At 35.2% G+C, this 15,089-nt stretch overlaps 2 protein-coding genes across 2 annotated transcripts in view; one reads left to right on the top strand and one right to left on the bottom strand.

The window, feature by feature from the left end:
• Positions 1-1,213, bottom strand: part of LOC124408517 (bromodomain adjacent to zinc finger domain protein 2B-like) — a 103,883-nt gene extending 102,670 nt beyond the window's left edge. The window contains exon 1 of the mRNA XM_046885483.1: positions 1,047-1,213. The gene's annotated coding sequence lies outside the window, so the exon portion shown is untranslated. The remainder of the gene's footprint in view (positions 1-1,046) is intronic.
• Positions 1,214-4,023: 2,810 nt separating this feature from the next.
• Positions 4,024-5,090, top strand: LOC124408509 (mediator of RNA polymerase II transcription subunit 29-like). The gene has a single exon (XM_046885474.1). The coding sequence runs from the start codon at positions 4,164-4,166 to the stop codon at positions 4,827-4,829; it is 666 nt and encodes a 221-aa protein (XP_046741430.1). The 5' UTR covers positions 4,024-4,163; the 3' UTR covers positions 4,830-5,090.
• Positions 5,091-15,089: the final 9,999 nt, after the last annotated feature.

Below are 15,089 nucleotides of genomic sequence, written 5' to 3' on the forward strand. Positions count from 1 at the left end.
AATAAACTGTAACACATTAAATCCAGACGAGCCAGATATGTGTGCGGTTCTCGCTTGTTATTTAGTCCTTTTCTACTTGCTTACTATCCGGAGATCTGTAGATATATCAAAGAAAGAATATTCTAAACTTGTTTAAAAAGTTATCACATATCTAAGATTAGAATTGATCGACAAAAGCATGAGGATGAAGCTGCAGCTGGCAGTTAAGAGTTAGCAGCGAAACGTGATACACTTTTTGAAAATATAAAAACGCAGTTCATTTTTATCCTTATAATTCTATAAAAGTGATGGGCATTCAAGTTATTTCACAGAATTTTAATTCTCGGACTTCACTGCCTTATTCAAATGAACAGAACGTTTGGCTGCTAGCTTCAGCTTTGTAACACAAGCATAAACTTGCAATGCGAATAACAAAGAACGAGAGTTTTTCAACTGGGTTAACGAGGAGTATCGTGTACATTCAATGACCAAAAACCCAGTAGCTTTGCAGCCTCTCCGCTTCAGAATATTGACCAACTGTTTCCTTTGTATAAATTCAAAACAAAGGTCTTTACAATTCGTCCGAACGTCAACGGTATTATATCGACGATATCAAGGGTAGAACTTTTTGTTCCTGTAATATATATTTAAACAGGGTAAAACATTCTTTGGCACCTTCGTTCGTTCGTTTTCAATCGTCATTACTATTCCCGGAATATGGTTGGACAATTTATCATACGAGAAAATAAAATCAGCGATACCGGTTCAGCCTCTCAGAGAGACTGGTTTAATGTCTGCGCGCAACGGTCGAAATGGACGATCCCGACGACTTTCGCTGCGGGCGATGCGATGGGGTCGCAGGGAGCTCACGGGCTCTGGAATGGAATGGAATGGAATGGAATGGAATGGAATGGAATGGCTGGGCTGGGACTTAAGACCCAACAACGCACATGTGCATCGTCTGCGTGAGAATGCCGGTTTCCTTACCTCTCTCTACTCGCAGCCGGCGGCGGCGGCGGCGGCGGCCCGCGTGAATAAATATCAAGCAAAAGCATCTTTTACCTACCTTGCGTTTGAAGAGAGAAGGACGTCGGGCAGCGCTGGCGTCTTTTGTCCGCAGGAGGATGATGCGGTCTTGCCTGATCGAAGAGTGTAAAGTTTCTTTGATGCCGACGACGACGATGATGATGATGATGATGATGATGATGATGATGATGATCTTGATAACGACGTTCTACGACCTACGACGCACCGATGACCCCGTCCGACGCATATTCAATCGAAAAACGCATCGAGCTTTACCCACGTAAAGTTATGTTATGCGGTGCGTTATTATTATTTCAGAAGAAGCGCGCCACGATGATCACTTTTCGTAAATTTAATCTTACCGCTAATACCGCGCACTCTTCTTTACCTTAGGACAGACGACACTCGTTAGTTCACCCGATTTTCCTCTTATATTACTCCATTCTATTGTTGTTGAAAAATTACGACGCGTATGGAGAATATGGACGTTCCGGATCCCTCGCCAGGCGCTTCACTCGATCGATCAATTGCAATGCTAACGCGACGAGGTAAACAAACAATCGCCTATCGCTCGGTGATGGCGGTTGACTCCGCGCGTTAATAAATCGTTTACACACGAATCTCGCCGATATTTAGTCCCATTTGAAACGACAAAGTACAAAGTACCGTCGACATCAATCGACTCGATATGTACCGGTAAAATAATCCTCGCGTTACTTTACGCTTCTCCTTTGTCGATGAATAAGTTACCGGTAAAAATTCAGTAACAACATTACACCGCCTCGTACGTATAAAGTAGAACTATACAAAGAAGTAGTGAAAAGTAAACAGAAAACAAATGAACGAGAAGCAATAAAACAAAAGATGATGTATAATATCAATGGTTGACGGTGCTGCCTCCGATATAATCGATAACTAGTTCCGTTTAGATAATTCGTTCGTTACAAGTTTCACACAAAATTTTTTCATAAGAGAAAATACCCCGAACACTACAATTTCCTGGTTCAATGAAATCGATATAACAAATAAACCTACCAAACGAACGCGCACGAAATAAGGTGGCGGTGATTCATTCACATATTAACTCGATGCATAGAAACACTGTTATTGGCACAAGATCACTCCCTAATAATCACAAATGCATCGGCGTTGCCCGATATACGCGAACGCTCACTGATTCGATTGCTACTACAGTTTATCCCAATATCTTTCCTTCCTTGGTACGATACGAAATTCGTCGACTTGCTGCCCGCCCGCAAACCCTCATCCACTGTCCGCGCGTTTCGAGTGCTTCTGAGGGAATGACAGGGAATGGCTCGTAGCGCTCGTGGCGTTTTCGCTGCGAACTAACGCTCACCTCGCCAGCCTATCCCCCCCCCCCCCCCCCCCCCCCCCTCAACCCATGATTCGTGCCGACCCATCCAGCCTCCCCCCCCCCCCTTGTCATTCGCTATTTCTCCGCTCGACGCAGTGTCGGGCCAAGGTGCGACTAGCAGAGTGCAACGCCCGCCGAATTGTCTTGTTCGCCTCTTTTCCCCAATTTCATATGCAGAAAACCGCAACCGGATTCTGATGCAGGCTATTCGGGAATTCTCGCTATTCATAAAAATTTTCGCACTTTTTCCATATCCATTGTCATTTACGTAACGCTCATGATACAATTTGCGGTACTCAAATTCACCTCGAACTTGTATAACTTATGTTTATCTGCATGGTCTAGTTTGAATTAAAGGACAGATATTTTCTGGCTACTGAATTCATTTCAGTATTGCGAATAATTGAATGTTATCAAAATATATATATATATGTAAGAGACGAGTATTGTAAAATAAGATAAAGTTAAATTGAGTCTTCGTTTTTGGAAACGTTATTCTACATCAAGGTTACGACATCAAGTTCTGATCAAATTATGCTCGAGTATAATTTAAACCGTTGAAATACAAAATGTTCACTTCGATGTGGGGGGTTTACGCTATTTATTTTGTGTTCTGTATGTACCGATTGATAAATATAATTATATTAAGTTCCTTATTTTTTCAATGTAGAGATTAGGAGGTACAGAAAATGCAATGTACTAAAATACTGCAAATAAACTACTGAACGCGATGATTCACTAGAGAGTAAACGTCGCAAGTATAATAGATAGTAACAACTTGCATGCAAATAATTAGTAGCTTATTAAGCTATCAAAATCTTCAATCATAATCTGTGGGCATAACTGAGAATATCGTAATATATGCCGGTGTATTATCGTCGATGATTCGAAGACCGTAAAGCTTTGTTTGTCTTCAGTTTGATTAACGCAGGTGTATTATACGTTCGAGTTCGATCTGACGTTGATTCAGATCAGATAGCCCGTATACTGGGGAAACCGACGGTAAAAAAAAACGCTGATTGCTCACGTAGTTCAGTTCACTCTTGTGAATTGTGGGAATCGAATGCCGTGGTTGATTCTAGTGTCGGGATGAATTCGGAATTTTCCACGTTCCATTTGATCCTTTTTCTCGATGCAGGTATATCCACTGACATAACACGGATATGATTCAGAATTGCTTATATCTGGAACAAGATTAGCAAATATGTATGCATGTAACATTGAATTATTATTAAAAATAATGGCAACAAAATATATAACACTTGTCAGTCTTCAGTTCCTGACGCAACGCCTCTTCCGTCGGGAAGAGTGGCGTCATCTGCCAGATAAAAAAAAACCAATGGATATCAGAACTAATCTAGATCGCATGTCTAGGATTCATTAGACTAGCCAGAAAATTGAGAAAACTCACACGAATATATGTATAGATTTAGGAATCTATCAAAACGGTTAGTTTTCCTAATGAAACGAGTTTTCCCACAGAAATCTAGACAATATTTTACAACGAAAATAAGCGTACCTGTATTACCGAGTGACGGTAAGGAGGGGAACGGCGTTGTCGACATCGGTGCTCTCAGCTTCCTTGTGCCTCCGTAACGTTTCTGTCAGAATTGTGTTTACGAATTACATTACAGGATCGTCGATTCTCGACTGTGACGTCTGAGGCATTCTCGTCGTTCGTCGATTTACTTCTTTATAGCATTCGCTCATTTTTCGTCATTGGACTTGAGTGACTACAATTCGATTAATAAGAAGGAGTTGAGCGTCGTGACGTTACTGCGACATGAATATATCGCAAATTCCACAGCCAGGACAAATGGGATTAGGACAAATGTCGCAACCTAACCCCCAAATACCCCAAGCTCAACAGCAGCAGCAACAGCAACAGCAACAGCAACAACAACAACAGCAGCAACAGCAGCAGCAGCAACAACAACAACAACAGCAGCAGCCACAACAGCAGCAGCAACAGCAGCAATCTCAGCAACAACAGCAACCGCAACAACAGCAACACACGCAAGAAAAATTGGATAATATATCCAAGGTGAAATCCCTTGTCGGTCCGCTCAGAGATTCGCTCGCTATCGCCTTGAAAACCGCAGCTTCAACTCTGCAACAAAACAGCATCGTCGACGTTGGAACTTACAAAGGTATCGATGTTCCCATTCAATACAGATTCGACAAGAACATCGAGGAGTTTTATTCGATATGCGACCAGATAGAACTCCATCTGAAAACGTCGATTGAATGCTTGTCCCAGAATTCAAGCTCTGTAAGGTATCTTCCGATGTCCGTTGCCACCACCAGGACTGAGGCTGTCTCGGGACAAGAAGGTCCTGCTCTCACCTATCCACAGTTCCTAATGACCGTAAGGTCGCAGGTGGCTTATGCCAAAGACATTCACGACACACTCATATCTGCGGCTCACACAATCACTCCTGGAGAATGAGGCTAAGATTAAACAACGATCCCGTTTTACTTAAAGTGTGAGATATTTGGGTATTTGTAGCAACCTTCGACGTTACTTGGTTGTTCGGTGAATCTCGGGGTCCAGATTCCTCCTCCAGCTCTGGAAGAATATGCAGCTGATCTAATATGTTACAATCAGCTGTAATGAATTTCACGTAGTTCTATTTGATGACATGTTATGTCGCTGGATAATAGAAATTTTGACAGTATTATAAGAACCATATATTTCATACAACAGCAACTCTGTTACAGAAATTTGATCTTTGACTATTGCCGATCTGTGTATAATTGTCTCTGTATTTGTGGAAAGTGGCATTGAACACATTGCTGTTTAATAAACATTTTATTTTATTCATTCAAGCTTCTGAATGTCCATTATTCAAAATTCCTCACTTATCAGCATTCTTTCATTATTGTTTCTGCTGCTATTCATAGTACTTTGTACATCAGGCATAATAATATTTCTTCTCGAGTGTTTGGACGATTTGAGTTTGTCACAATCTAATTAGAGCAATCATATGGCGAATGTTTGACAATCTCTATGAACAAAATATCTTCATATGACAAAAACATCACTTCTCGGTGTTAGTGCAAACTACTAGATCAATCAATGCGTGAGAATTGCTAAAAAAAATAGTGATACCAATTTTTTGTTGTGCTACATCGGCTACATACTGTAAAGTGTAATGAAAATCTATATATCACTTGTATTGACTATTCCGATAAATTATCAAAAAGAGTGGATTCTAATTTGTAATGCAATTTTCGCTCGATACAAACGGAATGCTATTCTTTTGCTGGATTGATTTGTCATTGATTGATACTATTGGAAACAGTACCAGAAGCTAATCAATAATAACCGGCTGTTGGATTTGGTAATACGGAAAATTCACCATTTTCAAATGTCATATTGAATGGAAAATGAACAACTAAAGTGCCTAAACAATTGTAATAACATGTACAGCATTAGCTGTAAAAGCTATAAGATAGTTAATCGATTTCTCCCGCAAAATTACGTCAGAATAGTGTCACGAAAAATCGATTGTAGCACTTTCCAAAATTATCGAAATTTTCGCCAAAAATCCAAAGGGGGTTAGCCCTTCATTTTTTGGTCTTTTTCGGAGCCAAAAATTTTTCGTCTAGGTTATCCATATCACCGCGAAACAAAATTTTTCGAAATTAACTAATCTTGTTCACTTGATTCAACCGCACGTTATTTGATTTAAACAAAACCTGTTTAACTCGGTATTTGAACTGGACAGTCTTCAATTCGGTCGACGTCAAATTTTGTGGGAATAATTAAATAAATATCGTAGGTCACACAGCAAAATAAATACCTAACATAGCACCTTCTGCTGCAAGGTCTTTTAAAAAAAAAAAACATCAATGGATATATTCCACGAAAGAAAACCAGATTTACAGTTTTCAAAACAAACCAATTGTCAGATTTTCCTTATTTTTATCTCAAATTTTGTGCCTATCAGTTTTTCCACTGTGATTGCATATTCAGAGTTTCGGTGTGTTACTTTTATTGTCGCGAATATCGTATCATTTCTTTTATAAGCGCAATGTGATCTATTTACAAATTTGTTAAATATGCACTATTGAGGCTGACGAGGACGGCGCACAAAAAAAAAGATAACATTAATGAAATTCATATTTCAGAGATATAAAACGAATTTTAATGTCTCGTTATATGGTGTATTTCCGTCTCTCAATTTTAACAAAATTTATTTTCTCTAGATCCGAAGTTATAGGTATCCGAAGGGGCGACAAAATGTAGACATAAGCATTATGTAATGTAATAATCAATAATATTATGCGACAGTAATTAACGTGTATACAATTAATTAATAATTTTTGATAATAACTAATTGTTAGTTTTAATCGTAATCATCTCAACAATTCATTGTGTAAAAAATCTGCCCATGTTTGCAATTATTATATAGTTGTATACATCGCGTTAATTTTGTACCAACATACAAAAATAACATTCACAGATAGTGTGGTTATAATTAGTTATATATTGTATTTTATTACATCCTCAAATATGGGCAGATCTCAGTAAAATCCACAATGTAATAATTCTAGAAATCTTATAATAGTTGTTTAATCAAGAGGCTACTTTCAAATAGAACGTACATCAAAAAATTACAATAATATACGAATTATTCAATACATAAAACGAATTCAATACTATATATAAAGTATATATATAATTTTTCTTCACTTTATATATCTGCGTGTGTGTGTGTGTATGTGTGTTTGTTCTTATCTGCGTATGCATTTATTATATATATATATACTTGTAAAAACAAAAAAATAAATAACCGATATATTACATAGTATCAAGTACATAATTGTTTGTTGCTTGTATTCTTTCTTTTACCTTTTCTACTTTCTAAGTGTTTTCTTTTTTTTCTTTATTTTCGTCGGTATACATTAACTCACGAATGTTATAAATCAATATAACAATTTAACGCTAGATAGTTGTGTTTTTGGGAAATAAATTGTGACATTAAAAATATTTCATACCTATAATATCATTTCAAGAAGCCGCAATAGAATGCAGACGATTCATATGGCAAGTAGCCAAATTCCCTGGCAATGCCATTATCGTTATTCACTTGCATCACCCGCGGGAAATTAGTATGAAATGGGAAAATTCAGAATTGAATAAAGCGGGGCTCGTTGTCAGTTCAGTATTTATTCGAAAGGGAAGGTGCAGTTCTAATCAATGAACTTGTATCATTTTCATTTTAGATTCGTTGCAAGTATGTAAAAAAAAGGGCTAATCGAGAAGAATTACGCAAAACTGTGAGAATTAATTTACAGATAAGAGATTTGAATGATCTACTTTTTCTCTCGAGCCCGCGAAAAACTTTAAGTCTATGAAAAATTGGGTCTTTATCCACGAAAGTCTAATTATAAGGGTTATAATTTCGTGTCGATGAATAAGGTTCGTGTAGTATTAGAAAATGTCTCGATTCCGTTTCACAATCTAATGTAATAAAAAATCAGTCTAAACATGACCAAGGTAACTATACATATTTATAGGTATAAAGCTATAAGATGCTACAAAACAAGGCATTTTTATTTTTATTTTTATTTAATTTTTTTTCATTTTTTTATTAACAATTAATATTATACTGATATATTATCCTATGATTAAAACCCCAGAAATTCATATTACCATACTAAAGTTTGCATGTACATAACATTATAATTCTTTCAATGCAATATGTTCAAAAGTATTCATAATTGCGTTATATATGCCCACGTTTGTTGTATATATGTAATATAATGTTCAACTTCATGGCCATGATTTGTTATTGGGTGCGTGCACATCTAGTGACCTTATAATTGCATATTGATAACCGCATACCTATTTCTTCTTTAATATTTCTTTCAAATTATATACAATATATCTCTGTTCAACATTATTAATCAATCGTTTGAGAAAACGTTATTCCTCAATGAATCTCTACAGTCTGTGTACATGTTTTTGTGTTTCAGTGTGTTTTGTGTGTGTGTGTGTGTGTGTGTATGTACGTATAATTTTGAAATTCTTCGATAAGGGTGTTTTTCACTTTTCTATTTCTCTTCCGTCTCTTCTCCTAGGTGTAATATATATATATTTATGTATTTACAAAAGCAATTGTAGTTATTTATTACATTAACTTTAAATATGTACGTATCTCTTGTTTTCACTTTAAATATAGGTTTAAAATGTACCTATTTTATTACCGTTGTATCAATTAGAGTAACAGTTCGATACTCAGTTATCAATCGGAGTGTTGTTAGACATATTTAATTGTGATCTCATGTATTTCAAATTTCAAACTTACTCGGAATATCGTTAACTCCTAAAGTTATAGATCATTGTGTAAATAAGAGAAATTATACGCGTGTCAACTTTTTTTCGGCAATTCAATACAATCTATTGTTAGTTATAACAAGATTTCGAAGCATTGTGGTTATCAGTTTTTCTTTGCAAATTGTGATCATTCTCACACGAACTTTTGAAATATTGATGATGGATTAGTTGATCTAGCTGCAAAACTTTCTTTATTCTAACAATATCGTTGATAAAAATTAGTAAAAGTTTGCATTTTCTTTTGAAAACTGTGTATCGAATCTTGGGCAATCGGAAGACATTGAAAGAACATGTGTCGCTTCTTCCTGTACTTTGAACAAAACATATTGGTTTAACGGTTTTAGTTCGGGAGCGTGATTTTTCGAAAAGCTGAAATTTTTTTTTTTTTCCTCCAATTTCGAAACAACACAACACATAAATGAGTACAGTTGTAAAAATTCACAGCTTCGTTGAAAAATGTACAGGTAAACATTGTTTCTTCACGCGTTCTAACAAAGTCTCAATGCAAATGAAGGTATATACATGAACTTTCATGTTTTGAAAAAACGTTGATGTTCGCCTATGAACCGAATATACTCGTGTAATATATGTATAACTGTATGTATATATATGTAAGTAATAAATGTACATCTCCGAACGACAGAACAGCATATATATATATATATATACTTCTTTTAAAAATACATATATAGTATATAGATTAACGGGTATAATTTGTAATTGTCTCTACTTCCGTGTCGAGTTGATCATACAGTTTATCAATGACAAATTTCCCAGGTAAATTTATATAATCATCAAAGAAATACGGCAAATATATCATATAATTATGATAATATTGTAACAACGGTCGTAACGGACGCGTATGGCAATTAAAATCTTTCATTCATATAAAGTTTTACAGTAATAGAGGATGCATTAATTTAACAACGTATAACTGGAGAGCACCAACTCCTCATCCTACGACCTTTACAGCTATAGATGAATATATCACATGTTTATTATACGTTCGTAATAATTTCGCGCTACACGTTGCTGGGATACAATTGGATCTGTTGAACACAATTCTGTGATCTGCGTACCGTCATGTTCTCATATCAAGCAAAGGAGTAACAATGCCTGAAGTTGTGTGTAGACGGTAAAACAAAAAAAATCCAGTTCACTGACTTTGAGTCATAAAGTCACGTACAGTCCCATGAAGTTACATAAAATCACTGAGAGTTATCAAGTTGCTCGAAATTAACTGAAACATCGCAAAGTCTCGTCAAGTCGCGTGAAGTCATCTCAAGTTTTGTGAAGTTGCGTGAATTCATCTGAAGTTACGTGGAATAATTTGGGGTCGCGAAATCTTTCAAAGTCCCAATATCCTGATCTCAGTTAACTGTCGCCTTCATAAATATTATTTGAAATTATAATTTCAAGTACTTGAGTAGGTATTAATTGAAAATTTCTTGAAATTCCGTCGGTATCCCAACCTCGCGCTATTTGTTCCAATGATTACAAAAGTAAGTTCAACGTGTGTCATTGATTGATCTATTTATCCGTACATTATCCTGCTATAAAAAAAAATTTCACAATGAAAATCAGAATCCGTTTCATTATAACGATACCATACTAATGTCTCAAGTTCCGTGTTTAAAATGATTTTACAAAAATCATCATGATTCAATCTCTCAATCATTCAGATGTATTTTATTTATTTCGTTTGTACTAACAGTATATGTGATACCCTGCTCATGGAAATTCCATGTAATCATTTCATACAGTATTATACATTATATCATGTACTTTAGGTGAAAATAATCGATACGCATGTATAACGATAGTTTTTAATTGGATAATAAATTCCTAGCAGTGAACAAAAAAAAAAAAAATAATAATACATTGTAGAAATTAGAAAAAAAAAAGAAAAAAAAAACAGAAAGAAGAGACGTTAAGAAAATAATTTTTACACTGGTCAAATTGCACTCGGGATTTTACATCTTGGTGAATTACTTCATGCACTTGGTGTGTACATTAAGAGTGAACTATAGGCAATTTTGCAATATCAATAGCGCGTTTTCAGTCTTAATCATTGACGATGGATTTGCACCGTGCTCGACGTTAGATGCCGTTTTACAATTAGAAACTTTTGAACGCTAGTGAATGCTTGTAATTATTGAACAGTCGAATTGAAATTCTGAAACTGGGAACGGCGGCAATGCTGATTTTGAGCCAATGCCTAAATTAGTTACATGTCAGATATTTTACCCATGAAATTTGTTTTCGCAATTTTAAGTAAGTTTACAGGTTTAATTTACACTCGAATCGAGTTTCAAAATTGTATTTTCATTCTTGGCAACTTTGGACATCGAGTAATTCACTCGCTTGTCAGGAGATTCAGCTCATGGTGATGCCCATGGTACACTCTTGATGAAAAATTTATTCCGGGGGGCTCGCGATACATTGTAGATGAGATCGGAAAATTCTATTTCTTTCATCTAATTCGAAATTTTTTTAGGTATAAAGTGCTTATTAGCGACTTACTAGAATTAAGTTATACAATTTTCGATCGAACATTCTTTTAAATTCGCATGATCCTTACAGCGTAAAACGTCGTTTAATTTCGTTATTTTTTTTCCTTGTAAGTGTAAAATATCCCATTCGAATGAAGAATAAGTGACTTATGGAGTTCCAAATGCCTATAAAAATTTATCATGAATATTTTAGGATCTGAAAAAAAGTTTAGAGAAAAAATAATTCAAATGATTTCAGAAGCACATGGTTGCTACGACAGATTTGACAATTATTATCGATGCGTTATGTCGTGAAAGCGTTCAGTGAAGACGTGTGTGTGTGTGGAAAAAAATAGGTAAAGCTGATCATATTCCTAAATCTATGAAGCGCTCAACAAGACGTCAGTTTTTACCATACTTCAATCTTTAATTACAATCTTCAACTTTCAACACTGCGTCTAGTTATTCCGATATTTTGTAATATCCTTCGGGTCTGTATTTCATTCGAATTATAATCGATGACTGAAAAGTTGAGTGACTCATTCGTCTGTGGATAATAATAATAATTAATCGGTAAACAGATCAACGAAAAGATAAAGGAATATCGCGGATCAGCTGCAGGCGGCATTACAATTAGATAATAACGCAACTCAGTCAAAATTTTAGATTATCACAAGAAAGTATTCACGTATAACGTAGGTGCGTTGGCCATGCATCCCGCGAAATCCAGTTCGATACTCAATTTTTTTCTCCGTCCAATCCCCCTTGAATAAACCGCCTTTTTGCGTTACGTGAAGCGGGTGCAAAATTTCAATTTTCATTTTGGGTACAACTTTGCGCGAAACGCGTATTTTCATAGGGACTAGGACACCAAAAAATCGCGTGAATCACGAACGAGAAAAAGGAGATTTCACTCGCGTGTGATCGCCTTCTTTCCGTCTTTGACACCGAATGTACTACTTCAATTCGCACAATCAAAAACGTTACCTATCCACAAATTCTTTTATGTTTCTTATTTCCCCATATCATATTACAGGTATGTATGTGCTTTCTTTTTTTTTTTTTTTTGTATCTTTTTCGATTTTAATTAATTTTCTCAATATATAAGGCGCCCGCACAGTCTCACAAGTATCATCAGTTCTTGTATCAACAACGAATTTTCTAAGCATTAAACGATGAATATATACATATATTTGTGTATACATATATATAGCTGCGCGTGTATGTATACATGTATATACATGAATATGTATGCACGACAATCTATCATAGGTCCACGTGTGTAGTTTATAATATTATGCGAATTTCGAACGAAACTGTTTGCTATTTCTTTATGAAATTATAAAAAAAAGCCTTCTACTTGAAGTGTGGGGATAAATACGATTCCAAAAGACGAGATTCTCGGCAATCTGTGTGTATTATTATTTTAACGGTTCTACACGCACAGCTTTGTTAAACAGAAATAATTCATGGCTAAGCAGAAAATGTAAAATATCTATTTAATACAGTACCCATTAATTTTTTATAAAGACTAATAATTTATTTAGATATTTTTTCGCGTTCAGATAATTTCTCCGATACGTATAGTAACTTTAAATATATATGTGTATCGTTTGGTGTATATATATACCAGATACCTATGGTCAAGTAACGCGAGAAGTCTAGTAACGTTCAGAATATATAGTATTTAAAAAAATATATACACATGACTAAAAATAAACCAGTCGAGGCGTTACTGGACGTTTAATATCCAGTTTCTGAAGGTGAATATATAAATATGTTGTGTAAGAAATACTGAAGGAAACGAAACGCTTCAATAATCGAAGTACGTATAATTTTTTTTTTCTTTTTTTTTTCTTTTTCTATCATATTAAATGTGTGATACAATATCAGATCTAGGAGTAACATTTATGCTAGTTCACCTACTCGCATACACCTAGGTTACGATAAGTTTATGTTTATTAGAATCAGTCCGAAATACATACATATACGAGCTATGCAGCGAAATGTAGAAATTGTTGAATTTACCAAACGTTCGGTTAGACCCAAGCTAATAATTTGAGACTTAGGTAAAAAAATGCAATTGCGGTTTCCGCGGGAGCACAGCCGACGGTATAATTAGATACAGTAGACGCGTAAGTATAAAGATATTTTTCAACGTGTACATTTTTATTATACAGCAGCGTTAACGTATCTGGACAAAAGTCCAGCGAGTATATAATAATTCACAATCAGTCCAATTGCGTTTTACAATTTGTTTTTTGTTTGTCCTTATTTTTTCAGCCTTGCTAGATTAAAAAAAAAATATGTAGGCTGTATGTGATGCAAAACACACTTGTACGATCCTTCTTCGTGTATCTTACAATTAGACACAGATTCATCTCGGTCTTGTCACCAATTTCATGATTCTTTTCTCCTTTCTCGCAACAATACTTAAAGGCTGGTAAAAAGTCACGACACTAAACCTTTATAACTTCACTTTTCTATCTTGCAAACTTTTCGTGACTCAAGTATCGGGATCCAAGATGTCGAAGAGAGTTATCTGGCTAAGGAAAAACATTCTCTCTAAACTCCGAAAAAGTCTTATTCAGATATGAAAGTACTTTTCATCGATATTTTACTCTATGCTGTTAACCCAACGGTATGAAATAGAATCACACCAGCTCAAACAAATTTTTCTGCGCCTTGATATTCGTATAATCTTTCAAAAACGATCGGCTGATCACTTTGCTTGTAGTTCCAAATTGATTGATTTGTAACCAAATATTGCAATGTATGACTGAGCAATATGCCGCCGAAAAATGGGCTATTAACGGATGGTTTTAGGTCAATTACACGAATAGAGTAGTAGTGACAATTTGTGCAAGTTGTGAGGCTTCAGTTTCATTATGCGGAATTAAAATACTGCAAAAAAATACGATGTAGGAGGTTTTTTTAAAATTAAATATGGCCCAGTTAGAGTAATCCGTATTTTTGCCACGAGGTGTTACAGTGCCAGATTATCATTCCCAACTTCGACCGGTGTGTCCACGTTTAAACTCGTTGTTGCTGTACACTGAGAATAAAGGTTGTCGATTGAGCCAAATAAATCTTTTTTTGCGAGCTGAGCTAGATGAATATTCAGCAAAACATTTTTTTCCGACAGCCGCAAAAATCGATTTTTTTGGACTTTTTTTTCTCAGTGCACCAAGTTTCTCACCATTTGAAATTGTTTAAACAGTAACGTGTACATACATGAAATGATGAGTAAACGAAAGCTAACTTTTGTTACGAAGGTTACTACGCGGTCATATGTATTCTATATCAGCAACGGAATCATTAATAGGTAAATATTCAAGTTTAAATTCAACAAACGACAATTTTCTCATACCTCTATTCGTATGTATAATGAGTAAAAATGTGATAATTCCAGGGATCCCCGGTTGCGCTTCAGTGATGCTGCTTTATTTGTCAGATTTTGCAAAATCCGTCTTCATTATTATCACTTTATTATTGAAGATGTTTTTGTTCCTATTATTATTTTATCTTCAAACTTCAGCTGGGCTTCTGCAGTGGTGACTTTTCTCAATTGTTTCCTTATTATTATTATTATTATTATTATTATGATTATGGTTAATATATTATGACCGTTACAGTTATTATTGTTATTATTAACATTCTGTTGCGTTACTATTATTAGTTTTTATCAACGTTGTTGTTGTTATTAGTATTATTATTATTATTATTACTATTAAATATTATTACAGAGAATTATCGAGCTTTTATATTACGGACTATTGTAACCTCTAGTATGTTCAATTGCCTAGAACGCTTACATCCTAAAACCACAGCAGGTACTGGAATACTTTGGCGCTGGCAGTCTCAATATATA

The sequence above is a fragment of the Diprion similis genome, chromosome 8 (assembly GCF_021155765.1).
Source record: "Diprion similis isolate iyDipSimi1 chromosome 8, iyDipSimi1.1, whole genome shotgun sequence".
Taxonomy (NCBI): Eukaryota; Metazoa; Arthropoda; class Insecta; order Hymenoptera; family Diprionidae; genus Diprion; species Diprion similis.